We start from the raw sequence: 12,128 nt of genomic DNA on the forward strand, positions 1-12,128 counted from the left end.
TTGTTAATGTGTGATCCAGGTTTTCCCTCCTCTCTGTTAAAGTGACTTTACTGGGTTGCATTGTTTAATTTATTACCGTACACCTCAGCTTGTTTATCCAGAACCTCTGCTGTCAGAATCCGGGTCAGATTCTGACCCCACAGCTCACAATTTCTTGGCTTTGTGGGACCAGGTCCAGACCATACCAGGTTTGTGCAGCTGAAGGCTTAACACCTGTGCCCGACTTTATCTGAAACATCATTAAATGGAACAAAAGCTCTAGAATATCAGGTAAAAATAGGAGACAATAAGGAGCCTATGCCTTCAAGTTTTTACCATTATTCAGCTAAAACACAAAAGTATGTGTGCATTATGTATTAAAGCAGAGGTGGGTTTAATACTACATGGTCTCCTGAGGTTCTCTCATATATAAAGAACTGCGATATAAGCTCTAAAATCGGTCCTACTATTAAATACAAAATAGACTTTATTTCATAGATAAATTAATTAAATATTTGTTTGTTGATGCAAAGGCTTTTGGCTACAGCAGTGATTTATAATTAATCCATCTAGACATGATATTTAGTGTTTCAAGGTCAGAGAATATCGTTTCTTGGTCATGTTCTTTGTCACCATGTCGTAAACTCAAAGGCCAGGAGCAGAATAAATAAGGGGTGTAGCATTTAAAGGAAGAATGTTTTCAGCCGCTGCATTTATCAACACCAGATCATTCAGACACTGTAACTTGTGTGATACGACTGTTGATGAATCATACGTAAACACTGTCGTAAAATGACGTAGATTGATAAATGAGGGCCTGTGTGTTCTGACCCTCTGACCTGCATTCAGAGGCTCAAATGCATTTAATGTAATTATTTGACCTGGTGTTGCATGAAGGCATAACTCCACAAGTCAGTGCAAGCGTCCCCAGAGGTAAGTGAGCTTTAATGCAACATTTGTGCTTCCATGTATGATGGCTGTGAAAGGAAAGCAATCGCCTGAACATGAAACACTGTTACAAGTTCAGCCTTCGTCTTACGCTGGCCTCTTGCTTGTAGCCTGTGGTAATAAGGGTGAATCTGGGATTTTGTGTGTTTGCAGTCTGTGGAGAGCAATAACAACTTCCCCTGGGATCAGAGCAACCCAGTTCGTATTTAAGACTCCCACTGAGCTCACTTTGCACTCAGTCTTTTCTGTTAATAAGAGGATTTGTGTATCAATTAGAGACTTGCACTCTGACGCTTTTCTCCTCTATGTAAATGTTCCTTCTCAGCACATGCTGCTGTGATTTGGTTGTTCTTATTCCCTGTAGTGAGCCACTAGGATCACTTTCGGTTTGGGACTGTTGGCAGCAGCGCCATGGAAACCACCGGAGTCTGGGTTTGACGGAGACGGAACTCCTTGACTTGCTTCCCTGGTGGAGTCGCGGATTGATAAGGATAGGGCAGGAGCAGATACACGGTGGTCCTTCTCCTGGCGTAGGGTGCGTAAAGTCCTGGTCACTCGTGACAGTGTCTTTATGGTGGAGCCGTGCTCTGGAGAGGAGCATCTGAGGAATGCCCTGAAACACCTGTAAAACTGTACACACACAAGCACCATATTATTGATACTGTAAAGCACAGGTGTCAAACATGCGGCCCGGTGGCCAAATCCGGCCCACCAAAGGGTCTATTCTGGCCCACGGGATGAATTTGTGAAATGCAAAAATTACAGTGAAGATATCAACAATCAGTGGTGTCAAAATTATTTTAATTAAGGTTCCACGTTCAGACACATACAGTCCAATAAGATTTCAAGTGGGTCAGAACCAGTAAAATATTATCATAATAACCTATAAATAATAACAACCCCAAATTTTCTTTGTTTTTTTGGTGTAAAAAAGTAAAATTACATGAAAATGTTTACATTACCAAACCATACTTTTAACAAAAAATGTGAATAACCTGAACAAATATGAAAAAATGGAAATGTCTTAAGAAACGTAAATGCAATTTTACAAACATTCTGCCTGTTACTAAATGTTTTGTGCGATTGTAATGCACATGTGTAAATGATAAACTGATAAAAACGAGGCAGAATATTGTTAAAATGTTAAAATTGCACTTGTTTTTCTTATGACAATTCAAGTTGTTCATATTATTTCGATTTTTAAGGAAACTTTGTAGATGTAAACCTGATCATTATATAATTTTACTTTTTTCACTGTTATTATTTTACTGGTCCAGCCCACTTGAGATCAAATTGAGCTGAATATGGCCCCTGAATGAAAATGAGTTTGACACCCCTTCTGTAATGTGACAGTATTGAAATCCATTTATAGGTTCAGAACATTCCCTTTAACTTAACTCTTTAAATTCTTGAGCTTCTCTTGCAAATTTAATGTAAAGTTGACAGTAGCTTGAAGATCATGTCACAGCAGGTTGAGCGATATATGATTTGGGTTGGATAGAAGCAAATGAACATTAGGGATGCTTCAATATATGTTTGTTCATTTATGTTTTAAAATAAGCCCAATACTTGATTCAACAAAATGGCATTTATTATTGTTTCTATTTCTAAAACCAATTTGAAACACAAAATGACTTGTTTTCATGTTCTCCATTTTGTACTGAAACAAAATTTAATGAGAAACAGACAACAGGGTAATCCAATCCCCCTGGATTAGCTGGAAAATGTATCATTCAAAGCTGAAAACAGAGATATTTTTCAAAACTAATACAAAGTTGACTTTTTTAGAGATACAAGGTTCTCATAGCCCCTTAAACATACACCAAAAATGCCAAATAGATTTAACTTAGCAAAAATTCAGATCCTTGTTGCAGGGGTCAGCAACTCTGGTCCCCAAGAGCCACTATCCTGCATGTTTTAGATGTATCCCTCTTCCAACACACCTGATTCAAATGATAAGTCTATTATCAAGCTCTGCAGAAGCCTGATAACAACTATCAGGTGTGCTGGAAGAGGGAAAAATCTAAAACATGCAGGATAGTGGCTCTTAAGGACCAGGGTTGGGCACCCCTGTTCTGTTGGATAGTAGTTAAAATGTTTCAACAAGTTCTGCAACAAGTTTTTTTACCCAGTTGCAGTGAGGAGTTTCTCATTTCTTTCCCCATAAAGACCCACTGCTACTTTTGTGTCAGTTCCCAAATAATTTTTTTCTCTCATTTTAACCTTTCGTAAGTGGTTTATCACCATTTATCATAACATTATCCTCTGTATTTTGCATTTTTCCTATATTTAATTTACTAATCATGTACTTTAACCATCATGCTGAGATTTCACTTGTGGATTATTACAACAAAAAAGAGAGAAAACTGACTTTTTCAGTAAAATCTATCATTAACTGAACATAAACCCAGTGTGTCCATCTACTGTCATTGATCCAACTCCATGGCTTTTACAAGTGAATCAATGTTGTAGAAGATGATGGTGTCTCCACGTTCACTACAGAGCCTCTGAACGTCCAAATGGGTCATATCTGATGACCATGAAAAGATGACAAACTGCATTTTACACCAATTATTGACATGGATTGATAGGATTAGTGGATCAACAGGTATTAACCCTTTCATGCATGAATTATGAGAACCTTAATCAAGATATTTTTTCCAAAGTGTTTTTATTCCTCTGTAGGCATGAAAAAAACAAAAACAAACAAAAAAAACAACAATGTGATTTAATTTTTTTTTTTATGAACCTATTTTTTTCATGGAGTTCCAAACATGTCCACTCAGCTGGACATCATGCATTTAATTTTAGAAGCAAAGAAACATGTATTTAATGATATACTACGAGGGAAAAACATTTTTAATGCTGCTAATCTGATGTTTTCTCACATTTTAACAGTACCTGCATGGAGATAATATGCAAAAAAAAAAAAAAACCTAAACAAAACTGTTAAGTACAGTTTAATAACAATTAGCTTTTTTTTTTTTTTTTTTAAACAATCAAGTATGTTACTGCAGATCAGGTTTATCTAGAACAGCAAAATTACAGTAAAGGTATGAATTACAGTGTATGGGATGATACATAAGCGTCCACTCTGTTGGCTGATATGGAACTAAAACAGCAAAATCCATAAATATACAAGAGAACCCATTCGAACAGCTGTCCACAGTAGGGACCACTATGCATGAAAGGGTTAAACATTTACATCAGTAGATTCTTTTGGTCTACAGTGTATATTTGGGTCTTTATGAGTTAAACAACCATCAAGGATTGGACTGTGTTTCAATGAAAAAAAGTCATGTGGTCTGATGAGTCCAGATTGACCCTGTTCCAGAGTGATGGGTGCACCGGGGTAAGAAAAGAGGTGGATGAAGTAATTACCCACCGTGCCTAGTGCCTACAGTACAAGCCTGTGGGGGCAGTGTTATGGTCTGGGGTTGGTTCAGTTGGTTCAGGTCTACGTTCGGTAACGTTAAGTGTCCATTAAATGAGTTCATCTGAACCTGACTATACTGAATGACCACAATGAACATCAGTAGATTTTTTCTTTGCTGATGACACAGGCATATTCCAAGATGACAACACCTGGATTCAACAGGATCAAATTGTGAGAGAGTGGTTCAGGGAATAATGAGACATCATTTATACACACGGATTGGACATCACCGAGTTCAGACCTGAACACAGTGAGAATCTTTGGGATGTGATGGAGCTGACTTTACACATCAATCTGACTCACCACCATCAATACATGATATTGGTGAGAAATTGTGTAGCTATGGGCATTTATTGTAATATTGTACATTATGTGGCATAAATAATGCAACAATGAATATGTCTTGTAATAAAAACTAAAGGTGAGCCAATGAAATATTGTATATGTGCATTGTTATTATTATTTTTTTAGCTAGGCAGTGTGTGATATATTAGAATATGATGGACTGCTGATGGATTAAACTGCCAAACAGTAGATATATAATACACAAGCATAAATTAAAACACACACATTAATACAGCACCAGCACTGCAATATTAACCCCAAAACATCATATATTACTAAAACCCTCACAAGGACCATACTTACTACACGTTTTCATACTAGAGCTACATTTTGTGGATAATCCTTTTACTTTTTTGATGTTCTGATTACATAACCTGGATGGAATTTTTTCAGGGTGTGGAAGATCTGAAGAGTACTTCCATTACTGAGTAACAGCAGGAGGTCTATCAGCTGCATGATCTACACTGTTACCCATGAAATTGGAATAAAAAAGTTTGACCTGTTCTAAAGAAATAGTTATATGACAATGTGATTTATTCTTGATAGATATGGTGTAACTGGGACCCAGTATGTAATCATTGGTCAAAGGTGATTACTACTGATGTGTTTAATTAGGAATGTGTCTGAAAAAATTATTCCACCTGTTTGTTCCAAAGATAAGGACTGAATTAGGGAAGAAATCTTTTAGGTTTTCAGCTCCTGATGCCTGGAACAAGCTTCAGTCTGAGCTCCATCTGCAAACGCTGATTCCTTTCAATGGTTTTAAAGAAAGAGCGGAATCCTTGGTTATCAAGGCTGTTGGTCTGTAAATGTTGTGATTTATTGTGTAAGTTTTAGTTTGCCTGCAAATGCTTTTCTTGTAAACTGAAATGATGTGACTGTATTGCTACCATCTTGGCCAGGTCTCCCTTAAAAAGATATCCCTCATCTCAGTAGGATCAACCTGGTTTAATAAAATAAAATTAAATTAAATCAAATTAAATTAAATGAAGTCAAATTAAATAAAGTAAAATTAAATAGAAGGTGGTGCAGTGGATGGCACTGTCGCCTCACAGCAAAAAGGTCCTGGGTTTGATACCAACCAGGGTCTTTTTTGTGTGGTGTTTGCATGGTCTCCCCATGTTTTTTCTCCATCCAAAGACATGCACTGATAGGTTAATTGGTCAACATAAAATTCCCCATAGGTGTGAAAGTGAGAGTAATTGGTTGTTTGTCTCTATATGTCAGCCCTGTGATGAAAGGACAACTGGTCCAAGGTGTACCCCGCCTTCACCCATAGGTAGCTGGCATAGGACCCTAGTGAGAATAAAGTGGGTTCAGAAGTTGAACGAATGAAAACAAAATAAAATAAAACAAGCGGTGCCAGGCGCACCAAAACCTACCCCTCACACTTATTGTATCTTATTTTGGCATAGATCCACCTGATGTCATCATGTCTATGCATATGCTGATGTCAGCATATCAATTTCCTCTATATAAGTGCCAAGTTTGAAGTAAACTGAAACAAAATTTCACCCATTATAAATAAATGGGAGAAGAAAAAATGCATAAAAAATTTGAACTTTGACTTACTTTTCCCAAAATGTAACCACATCTATTCTGGGTCACAGGCAAGCTATAAACCCAATTTGGTATGAATTCAACCAACGGTTTTGCTACTACAGACATTTGAAATTTCACCCATTATAAGTAAATGGGGGAAAAAAAAAAAAAAAAAAGATTTTAAAAATTCATAAAATTTTTTACTTGGCCTACAGTTCCCAAATATATTCAGATCTAGTCTGGGTCACTGGCATTGCATAAACCCACTTTGGTTTGAATTCAACCAAGTGTTTTGCTGCTACAGACATTTGAAATTTTGCCCATTATAAGTAAATGGGGGAAAAAAAGATTTTAAAAAATTCATGAAAAATTTAAACTTTGACCTACTTTTCCTAAAATGTAATGACATCTATTCTGGGTCACAGACAATCTATAAACCAAATTAGGTATGAATTCAAGCAATAGTTTTGCTGCTAGAGTGTTAACAAACAAACAAAGAAACAAACTGAACCAAAAACCATACCCCCTGCCCCCAGTCGGGGGGTGGGGTAATGAAACTGGGCGACAGTGTGTTAAAGTCACAGTAACAGCTGTTGTACCAGTGTAATATGGAGAGCACGATAAAGAAGGTACAAATTCAGATTAATTTCACTGATCCTGAGGGTAAACTCATTAAAAAATGCAGCTAGTGCCTGTAGTGTTTATGGTTGTGATTCTAAAACAGTTGCACAGTAAGCAGCAGTGGTGAGTGATTGGCATTCAGAGTAGTTTCTAACCAGTGTTCAGCCGTAGTGGAGATGCTCAGGTCTGCCTTGTTTCCTCTTTGGGCCCCCAGCAGGCAGCGTGCTCCCCTGGATAAACGTAGTGTACTTAGTATACTCTCAGATACCACACGTATACTTAAAGTCTACTACATTTCCCCAGGGCGCCGCAGATCAAACAGCCGCGCTGCTTTACACTCAACAAACTTTACCGTTACATCAACCACAGCGAGGCAGGAGTCATGAAAGTACGACTGAGACAAAGCAACATCCTCTGACTGACAGGCAACGTTTGTGATGCATTTTAAGTAAAATATTTAAGCTTCATTACATACGAGCCAATTAATTTTTATTACCCGGAGGAAATATTGCAGCTTTAGAAATTGGCTCTGTTTTAAATCTTAGACTGTTTCAAATCCCTGTGTGTTAATCTAGTGGAGAGCTCTGCGAGTGGAAAAGGAAAGAGCTGTTGGTTTTCAAAGGAAAACCCCAGAGGAAACAAAAAGGGTACATGTGTGAAGTGGGTGGTTAGTGTGAAGAAGAAAGGGATGTCTGAGGTGAATGAGGGGAAAAAGAAAAAAAGACAACACAGGGAGGTATAGAAGCAGAGGGACACGCTAACATCACGAGGGATAACAGCCGAGATATCTGACAAACAGACTGGGATCTAGAGACTTCGAGGACCCGTCACCTGTCGCTTTAAATCTGCCTGGGACTTTGTGGCTTTGACGTTAAAACACATCTACAGCACAGCAGCGCACATGAACATTAATGTACAGACATACACGTGAAAAAGAACAAAGAATATTTATATAAAAGACGATAATGGTTGACCCATCTTTTGAATATACCTTGGCATAATTTGTCATCCGAAGGTTTCACACAATGTTGCTTTTCACTGAAACTCACAATCACGCAACAAAAACAGACACTTCAATTACTCATAAAAAGCGTTTTTGAGAGGCCAGAACAAATGAAATTGCTGCTGTCATTTACTGTTTTTATCCACCGAAAGACTATGTTTACTTGCACAATAATAATACATGATTATAATGAATACATACATTCTGTTTGGATATTTTGTTTTATTTTGGATTTGGCATTTTCTCATTAAAATGTGGAGAAACATCAGGCCCTGCTGGGTGCAGAATCGGCTCGTTTGAAGGATTTAGATGCCAACTGTGAAGCACACCTGTTATAATATTTATTATACCATTAAACATGGTGCCAATTGATATTTATCCTCTTAAGAAACATATATTTTGTCGGCTTCCTGATTAAACCTGCTATGTGACTTTTGGCAAATTTTACAGGAGAAACTAAAAACTGTTTATATAACAGGAAACTGTGAAATATGACAAAAAAATATCTGTTCCCTTAATGTTGGTACTTATGATGGAATGTAAACAACTTTCACAGGAGACTGAAATTTGAAGCTATAATAGGGGAGATAGCAGGTTTTTATTCCCAACCAAAAATGTCACTTAGCAGGTTTTATCAGGAAGTCGACAATTTATACACTGTTTTTTTTTTTTTTTTGGCAAAATAGTCACAAATACATACGTATATGCTTACTCTGCATCAACAACAAAAACAATCATAAAAGGAGCCAATACACAGTTAGATTTTTCTGGAATATAATATAATAAACATAATATTTTCTGTCAGATGCAGATAAACACTCATGGTGTGTGCTGATGTTGTCCAGTGTCATTCTGACCAGTGACAAGTGAAGTTCTAATAATGCTGATTACTTTGTTACAATGTCACTTTTAAAGGGGTCATATTTTGCTAAACCCACTTTTATTAGTCTTTGGTTCATTTATTTGTGTATTTGGACCCTAATTGTTAATACAGTTTGAATTTGAACCCTCCAGGTGCTGCAAAGCTATCTTTATATTCAATCCAGCAAAAACTGAGTGGATTTCAACAACCCGTTTTAATTACTTCTTAATTTGTTATGCTTTATGACTAGTTACGTCATGACATTTGCACATACACTACAAATAAAAAGTTAAGGATATTTCTTTTTTTTGTCTTTTTTTGTCATTTTTGCCATTTGTAAATAAAACTGTCTGGTCATTAAAAAATGTGTTTCAATTCAATTCACACACAAAAAAGTAAAAAGCACTGTGCAAGAATCCCAACTGAAAAAAATAGCCCAAAAATTAAAAGTATCCTTAACTTTTTGTTTGTAGGGTATAAAGTCAAGACTTTGGTCGAACATTTCTCAGAGTACACCATAATTGTTTGTCAACAGCAGTGGTTGAAGTCCATACTGAAAATATGTCCAAACTTCGAACTCATTACCATACTTAAGACTATAAGCCGCTACTTTTTTCTCACACTTTGAACCCTGCGGCTTATACAATGATGCGGCTTGAGAATAGATTTTTATGGACTAATGGCCTCCAGGGGGCGCTCTAGCAGGAAGCGCAAAAGCGAGACAGACAGGTAGAAGAGGTGATGCGAAGAGAAGTTTTAAGCTTAACTTAACAATCATTTTGCGTGTCATCATGGAAAACACACAAAGAAATGCATATGATGCAGCTTTTAAGTTAAAGCCAATTGATGTGTCTGTCCATGATGAAAACAGAGCTGCTGCACAGAAGTGCCATTGAGAGCGACAATGGAAGAGAGACTGAGAAGATGTGTGACGGAGCCTTTCTGAGGCTGTTCAACTCCGACACTGAAGAAAACGACTGTAGTGGTTTCAATTCACAGAAGGAAAATGAAGATAGCGATCAATGACTTTTATGAGTTTTTTAACCAGCCGTTTTACTGCTGTTTTACTGCCGAGTTACAGGCACTGTTTGGAAAAAAGCAGTGAAGGTATTTACATACACTACCAGTCAAAAGTTTTAGAACACCCCAATTTTTCCAGTTTTGTATTGAAATTCAAGCAGTTCAAGTGCAATGAACAGCTTGAAATGGTACAAAGGTAAGCGGTGAACTGCCAGAGGTAAAAAAAAAAAAAAAAAAGGTAAGGTTAAACAAAACTGAAAAATAATGTACATTTCAGAATTATACAAAAAGGCGAACAAGAAATGGGTTAACAACTTACAGCAGTTCTGCAGCAATGGAGGTTGATCAAGCCTCGAAAGTTGTTCCTACCAATTCCTCCAGGTGTCCCAATGATTCTGAATTCCCTCCAACCCCCTCTGTCTGCAGAAAAGTAGTGTTGGAACACACTTTGGTACCATACCATTGTGAGCATTATTTGAACAGTATTGTACTGCAGAAAGTAGTGTGTTACTACAAAAATGGAAAAGAGGAAAAGGCAATTAACGATAGAGAAGAGACAGACCATCAGAACACTGAAAATGTAGCTCTGTCCTACAGAGAAATTGCCAAGAAAGTCCAGGTGTCAGTAAGTCCAGTTTCCTTCACCATCCAAAGGCACTCAGAAACTGTGAGAAATGCTGACAGGAAGAGGTCTGGCAGAGCCAAAGACACAACAGAATCAGAAGACAAGTTTATGACAGTCAACAGCTGGAGTGAGAGGAGACTCACAGGACAACAGCTTCATACACAGTGAAAATAGTGGTCGTAGTAACAAGTCTGAGTTTCAACTGTGAAGAGAAGACTTCCAGTTGCAGGTTTGATGGGTTGAGTTGCAGCAAGAAAGCCACTGCTGAGACTTCAGAATAAGAAAAAGAGGCTTGGCTGGGCCATGAAACACCACCAGTGGACTACTGAAGACTGGAAGAAGGTGTTATGGACTGATCAAACCATTCACCGTCAGCATTTCCCCCAGTTTCTGAGTGCCTTTGGATGGTGAAGGAAATTGGACTTACTGACACCTGGACTTTCTTGGACATTTCTCTGTAGGACAGACCTACATTTTTAAGTGTTCTGATGGTCTGTCTCTCTTCTATCATTAATTGCCTTTTCCTCACCATTTTTAGAGTAACACACTACTTTCTGCAGTACAATACTGTTCAAATAATGCTCACATTGGTATGGTACCAAAGTGTGTTCCAACACTACTTTTCTGCAGACAGAGGGGGTTGGAGGGAATTCAGAATCATTGGGACACCTGGAGGAATTGGTAGGAACAACTTTCGAGGCTTGATCAACCTCCATTGCTGCAGAACTGCTGTAAGTTGTTAACCCATTTCTTGTTTGCCTTTTTGTATAATTCTGAAATGTACATTATTTTTCAGTTTTGTTTAACCTTACCTTTCTTTTTTTTTTAACCTGTGGCAGTTCACCGCTTACCTTTGTACCAATTCAAGCTGTTCATTGGACTGGAACTGCTTGAATTTCAATACAAAACTGGAAAAATTGGGGTGTTCTAAAACTTTAGACCAGTAGTGTAAATATTTAAATAATCTTTCTGTTTATCATCTTTCTGTGTAAATATCTCATGTTACAATGTGGAAACCTGCAGCTTATATTCAGGTGCAGTCTATATATGTACAAATATTTTTTTCTTTTAAAATTTGGTGGATGCGGCTTATATTCAGGTGTGGCTTATAGTCAGGTGCGACTTATAGCCTGGAAAGTATGGTACCTAAAATGTTCAGTTGTTGGTCGTATTAACGAACACAAGTGACAGAAAGAACAGTCAACAACCTGAAAGGGGTGGGGCATGAAGTGGCTCATTTGGACTTGCGCTTAAAACGACCTTTCTCCTGTCATTTCTCAGAAATAGGGTTGAAGATGGACCTGTGGAGTTGAATTAATGAAGAATTCAGATCCAAGCAGAGCATTTGGGCCCTTTAGATCCACCACCCTGTGCAATGAATTTGCACACGTTTTAATACACGCAAACCTTTGATAGATCTGGCCCAAAATGCGTTATCCCGTTTCTGGGCTAGTTGGTTAAAAGTGTACACTTGCTAAGTGCCGTGTTACAGGGCTGATATTAATGAAGACGTTGGGGGTCTGCATTAGAAGGAGGATATATTCTTGTAGCTTCAGTTCACTTTAATTGTGTGAATTATTTCCTTCGATATATTATTTCTATTTGAAAAAGAAGTTTGATAATATCTTTGATGATATCAGATTTTTCCCCTGGACATTTTGCTCCAACAAAAATGAATTTATAGTGTGAGGATTGATCTGCTCACTGAGTTTTATTCTCTTCTCTCTATGTATGGATATAGATGACC

At 37.5% G+C, this 12,128-nt stretch overlaps 1 protein-coding gene across 1 annotated transcript in view; it reads right to left on the reverse strand.

Annotated features, from left to right (window-relative positions):
- Positions 1-405: 405 nt before the first annotated feature.
- The window catches only part of tmtopsb (teleost multiple tissue opsin b), a 71,649-nt gene continuing 59,926 nt past the window's right edge, over positions 406-12,128 (reverse strand). Inside the window, exon 4 of the mRNA XM_030123876.1 lies at positions 406-1,557. Coding sequence (XP_029979736.1) covers positions 1,279-1,557 — 279 coding nt within the window. The 3' untranslated portion in view covers positions 406-1,278. The remainder of the gene's footprint in view (positions 1,558-12,128) is intronic.

The sequence above is a fragment of the Sphaeramia orbicularis genome, chromosome 20, assembly GCF_902148855.1.
Source record: "Sphaeramia orbicularis chromosome 20, fSphaOr1.1, whole genome shotgun sequence".
In the NCBI taxonomy this organism is placed as follows: domain Eukaryota; kingdom Metazoa; phylum Chordata; class Actinopteri; order Kurtiformes; family Apogonidae; genus Sphaeramia; species Sphaeramia orbicularis.